Source organism: Coffea arabica, chromosome 5c, assembly GCF_036785885.1.
Source record: "Coffea arabica cultivar ET-39 chromosome 5c, Coffea Arabica ET-39 HiFi, whole genome shotgun sequence".
Classification (NCBI taxonomy): Eukaryota; Viridiplantae; Streptophyta; class Magnoliopsida; order Gentianales; family Rubiaceae; genus Coffea; species Coffea arabica.
In genome coordinates this window covers 41,960,893-41,967,001 of record NC_092319.1, presented here as the reverse complement: position 1 = coordinate 41,967,001, position 6,109 = coordinate 41,960,893, and the positions used below count along the sequence as shown (strand labels likewise).

General features: G+C 35.3%; 1 protein-coding gene across 1 annotated transcript; it reads right to left on the bottom strand.

Annotated features, from left to right (window-relative positions):
* Window positions 1-507: 507 nt before the first annotated feature.
* On the bottom strand, window positions 508-5,564 carry LOC113690975 (probable galacturonosyltransferase 10). The gene is made up of 2 exons (XM_027209139.2): window positions 5,112-5,564; window positions 508-2,219 (listed from the first exon to the last, which is right to left on the bottom strand). Exons 1-2 carry the CDS (start codon window positions 5,262-5,264, stop codon window positions 768-770), a joined length of 1,605 nt encoding a protein of 534 aa, XP_027064940.1. The 5' UTR covers window positions 5,265-5,564; the 3' UTR covers window positions 508-767.
* Between the last annotated feature and the right edge of the window lie 545 nt (window positions 5,565-6,109).

Genomic DNA, 6,109 nt, shown 5'->3' with positions numbered 1-6,109 from the left:
TATTGATTCTCTTTTTCTTTGATATGAAATTTATTAGAAATTTATGAGAAAGATTGTCAGGAGTTAAAATGAGTGGCAGGCGAAAATACTTACCACTATACTACAACGACCTCATTGGCTTGAGTTATCAGACTGTTTATATTTATTTAATTTCTAAGGGAAGTTTTTAAATTTTATTTTGCATGGTATGGTGGCTTTAGCTTATTGGGTTATTACCTAAAACAAGAACCAACTTTTTACTAACATTTAACAGAAAAGAACTTAAGGATATTTCTTGAAGTTTTAGAGCTATAATGAAAAACAAAATTCATAGTTTGAATATGTATACTCCTATTTTTAAAGAATCATTACAAATGATTACTTAATTACCTTGTGTATCAAGGCCATACAACTAATGCTTCTTTTACAAAGTCAACCTGAGAATACAAACAACTGATGCCAATTGCAGGCCAACATTGTGCTTCCAAACAGAGTATATCTTGTGCATCAGTATCCAACAAAGAAATCTGGTCAATGTAGAACTTTATGAATTTGAAATCAGAATGGACAAATGCTACTGAACAGGTAGACTGTGTAACTTGTATCCAAGATAGAGAAAGAATACAACAACAGTTCAGGCACTACAGCTATGTTCCTAGATTACAAGCACTATATCCCTGCAAGACCTGATACAACTCGTGTGAATATTCTCGGCATTAAAGAAAGAAAAAAGGGTCCTCAATGAGCCCCAATATACCTTGCAAGGGATGAATCACCAGGACTGCAACTCAATGAACGTTGCACTGTTGTAGTAGAGGATGACCATAATCAACATATTTGTCCCACAGGGGTTTATACTTCTCCATCCCAATCTTCAACCATGGTTTTGAGTTCCCGTTGAAATGCAACACAGCCCCGTTTTCTATCAAGTGAGGGTCTACATTGGTGTAGCCCAAACCTAACACATGCCAAGAAAGATCTAATGGCTGTGTCAATCCATAGAAGGTCAGCAATCCAGGTGGAAGTGTGCCAAGTTTCCACAATGTCCTATCTACATTTTTTTCCTGCCAGTAGTGATAAATTCCTGTAACATCCCTCTTCCTCCACTCTACCAAATCAAACACATTCATCCCGAACGCCCACCCACAGGCATCAGGGTCAAAGTGTGCACGTATCAGAGGATGAGAATAGTTTAGGTATTTGTGGTATCTATGGAATGTCTCCATGCACGTCTCAACCGCACCATTAACGTTGCCATTCAGATCAATGGAGAACAAAGGAGACAGATCCTTCTGAACTACAATGTCATCGTCTAGAAACAACACCTTCTTCAGTGCAGGAAAAACCTCTGGGATATAGAACCTCAGGTGGTTAAGCATAGAAAGGTACTTGGGATTCCTGAACTTAATTGGTGTTCGGCCATCGTCGATACTGCCAGAGAAATAATAACTCTGAGTTTCAGAGTCTTGAAGCTGTTTAAGAACAGGAACATAAGAAGCATTTAACCAGCTGAAGTCTTCAAACTTCTGGACATCAACTGTAACTCCACGGAAGCTATTCATGGTGAACCAGGCCTTCATTGCAGCATAGTTCACCTCATCAGTAACGAGGTGGAAGACTACCTTACCAGGATCCTTAGAATTTAAAGCTGTTGAATTCACAACAACTGAAGTTGCAAGGACATTGTCAGAGAAGACGCAAAAATGATTAAGATTATTATCTTCCAGTTTTGCAGCTAATTGCCTTTTATCATGTAGTATTCTCTGTAGATTTGAGTTCTTGAACCATTCAGTTGTCAGCCGAACACCAAGGCAATACAAACTCTTGGGGACTTCTTCAGCAGCTATTTGTCCAAACTTTGAACTCTTTTCATTGACGGAATTCATCTGTTCTTCAAGCCCCTGGATTTTAGCTTTCAGTCTCATGATCATTGTTGCACTGTCATAATGTAGTTGTTGTGCTTGGTAAAGCAAGAGGGCCATATCACGAATTGTAGTTTCTGATTCTCCAGTAGTCAATGGAGTTCTTCTCAAGGCAGCATTTGAAAGAAGGATTTGTGAATTGCGGATTTGAGCACTGAGTTCCCATGCAAGTTGGAGGTTGTTGCTTTCTTTTGCAATTACAACAAAGGCCTTGGCAAGAGAAATCTGATCATTAACTTGTCTTGCAACTGAGTCTGGGCTCAACATTTCTTCAGTAACGTTAAGGCCTTCTATGGTTCTGTCATGTCTAAATGATTTCTGCAGAACCAAGAGAGAAAAAAAAAAAAAAAAAAGAGGAAAAATGATTTTCAAGTCCAAACTTATGAGGAAGGCACTAGGCAAAAACAGCAATCCAACTAAGAGAGAAGATAGAGAATAATCCTCAAATCCTAAGGGAGAGTTGAGTTCAAACAAAAACAACATAGATCCAAGCATTACCATGCCACATGCAAATGCAATCAAGTGTCTACATGTAATCTACATACGAATAATACATCAATGTTTTCTAAGGAAGTTCATAAAGTTCATGGACCTATGCATGTAAATTCTATGATATCAGACAAAAAAAAAACTCAACAAGTCTAGGTAAGCCACAAGATTCCTAGTTTCTTTTAAATATCATGCTTTATCTTCACATAAAACAAATAAGGTCGCATATTTCAACTGTTCCGCAAAAATTATGCAAAAATCCGGAAGCAAATGATAATTATGCAAAAGTTCACGCCAGAAAGATGCTGAAAGTTCAATATGACAGGGAAAAAAATTCAAATATGATCACTTGTAAACTGTCCAGATGACGCTACTCCAGATACATCTGAAAATCAGCCATGCAAAAGGATTCCAAGAAAAAATCAGCCATGCAAAACGATTTTAAGAGAAGATCAGCCTTCCTTATTCCAGAAATAGTTTAATTATACTTTTTTAACTCTATTAGATCAATACAGTCCAGGTTTACATTAGGAAAATTCTGTGCTTTCCTAGTTCATTGAATAATTTAATTCCACTTTTCAAACTTGTTACATTAAAACATCTTACATCAAGAAATTCTAGTGCTTCCCTGATTTATTAGATTTCAGTATGAGATTCTTGAAAAATGATGCAACTGTCAAACACGTCAAAGTCTAATAAGCAACAGCACTAGTTTCCTCATAAGGTGTTACTGTTATTATCATCAATAAGATCACAAATTAAATTCTCCTCAAACCTTTCAAGTTTGTAATATGGCACCACGGTCATAGAATGGTTACACAAGTGGATAAAGGTAGACAAAAGCAGTTCTTGTAGTCCAAACAAGGTTGCTTGGCATTTCACTCACATTAAAAGTTCTGTACCCAACAATATAAATGTGACATTCAGGATGATATCCGTACTCAATTTAAATACGTTTGCAAAGTATGGCATAATAGATGGATTCCTGGGGTTCCGCTCAAGAAGGTAACAGCACTAGATGAAACAGAAAAGCCTGCACTGAGCTACACTCTTCTAAGTCAAAAAGCATTTTCATCCCTTTCTGTAAGTAGACGTGTTGTCTGCACAGATGGAGATTCATGCATCCCAACCCTATTTCATAGTAACCTTAGCAGAAATATGCCACCACCACTACTAACACTATCAGTCTACATGCTACTGTTATTGTGTTTGAAATAATCATGAATTGCATGCCATTTATTCAAATTAATACTACATCAATATCTCATTAAACTTAAAAAATTTGAACATCTGTCAATTTTATTCAAGAACAATAGAATCCTAATTATATATCCTACAGCTGGAAACAAGACACTTCTCTGAGCTACCAAAATGCGACTAAAAGAACAAAAAGCCCACTTGCTCATTCCCCACAACAGTTTTCAGCGTCAGCTTCAATATTATTTGTACAAGGAGACTTTACAAACATTCATTTTGACTTCATACAAGTGGCAGAAAAATACACTCAAACTTGAGGCACATCAACAAGCTGCTATACAAGTAGTCAGTACAAAAAGATATATTTGGTATTCAATTATCCATGATCAGCATTTTTGAATAGATTTTCAATATTGAATGTTGATAGACATAAACATAAACCATTCACATCAGCTTCAGTCCACCCAGATTTGCTTTTAGTTTGTTAATAATAACCACTTTCACTACCTTGCCTAGAAAAAGATGCAAATACTGCTTGCACCTGGGAATTTACGTCAAACAGACTGACAGGCATTTCAAGCCTGAACTCGGCATGTTTAATTTCTAAGCTTCAAGGTATATTTTACTGACAGTCTTCTGTTTCCTTTCCGAGAAACAAGAAGCCACATTTAATAACAGGTCCTATTACTGCTTATCTGCATCAAATCGTTCCCAAAAGCTTTCAACTTGTTTAATATCTAGCATCACCACCTTTCTTGCCCCTTCTAATGTTCCGGTTTCTCCTTTTGTTTCATGTATTTCCTATATATACTTCTGAATTCAATCAATTAAAGCAGCCAGTTTTCCACACATTATGCAAACTCGCATGCAACTCCTTCACAAAATTCGAAACCTAGCCTCTTAAGATCTCATATTTACCTTTTTTTTTAGCAATTCTATGTGACAAATAACTAACTACCAGCACTTGTTCATGTGATAATGTTCTACATCTAACAATAATCTAAGCAAGTTTTGTTTTCTGTTTTTATTTTTTTAAAATTTTTGTTTATGTTTTAAATTTTTGTATTTGTTTGAGCAATAATCTGAGCTACTACATCTTACATATTAAGACAAAAAGAATCAAATGATTCCCCATTCCAGCATTACAAAAAAAAAAAAAAAAAAAAAGAACCACATCCCCAGTCTCCTTCAAGAAATTTTGCCACAAGACAGTCTGTGTCAGCTTCTCCATGAACTAAAAAAGCAGCTAGCTTTAATTACTTCATAAGCTCAGAGATAACAGCACAATTCAATTTCGACCAAAACCCACCAACAGAACAAGAAGCAGAAGAAACACATGTAAGAGCAATTCACGATACTAAACTCTAATGTACTAATTAATCAAAACAATAAGAACCTTAATCTGCACATTATATCTCTCAGCACAGCTTAAATTACTATTACTTTTCTTCATATTTCAAGAAAGCAGATAAAACCCAATTTTCATTTTTTCTTAAAAAGATATAAATTTGAATCCAAATTTACCTTGGTATAAGGCGATCTCGAGGTGGGTTGATGGCTATCTCTGCTAAGAAAAACAATAAACAGCAAAATTAGCAACCCAATAAGGGTCAACCAAAATACGTTCGAAAGCCGCCGCCTAGCCGGCCGTCTAAAATCTGGCCCTCTCCTCCTCATTCTATTTCAAATCGTATCCTCTAATTTCAGAAAAAAGAAAGAATAAAAAACAGCTGAGCCCTTTTCACTACATACTAGCTTATCTCAGAAAAATTAAGGATTTGCTTCCCTGCCGACAAATTTCGATGGCTTTTACTGCAAGTTTAAAAGTAGCAGTAGCAGCAGAGCAAGATGGAAACAGGAGAAGCAAAGGGGTTAGAGATCTAGCAACACGTTTCTTGGATGTAGCTGGAAAGTGCTCATCTAATAGTAACTGTTCAATTTTCTTTAACGGCATTGGACTAGACTTCTTGAGTTGTTATTTAGGTTAAGAAAATGTGACAAATTATTGTCCGACATGCACCTAGTACTGTTGTTGTTGGACCACTACCCCTCTAGAGTTTGGCTAATGGATAATCAAATATAAGGGCTTCAAGTATTAATTTTTTTGGCAAAAATAAAATTAGTTCTAAACATTATTTAAATATAGTGATATAGTAAATGTGAATTTGTAAATTAAATTAAAAACAATCTCTTTTTTTTTAAAACATATTCTAGCACTACTTGGACTATGCTATATGTGATGAATGTTAGATTTGGCTTCTTTTGTGTTTTTGTTGTTCGAAAATCTAATTAGGTTTTGTTCCAAAAGCAAATTAGGAATAGAATAAACTAATTTTGTGCTCGTAAATTTAACTGCCATAGAATTTACTTATTTAGAGGAAACAAAATTTATCAGTAATTGATTAATTTGAGTGATGTCATATAATCTGAACTATGAAAGCTCCAGGCACAAAAGTTCTTTTTTTTAATATTTAGAAAAAAGTGATTTAGAAAAGAAAAAATTAGGATGTGAATTATGGAAG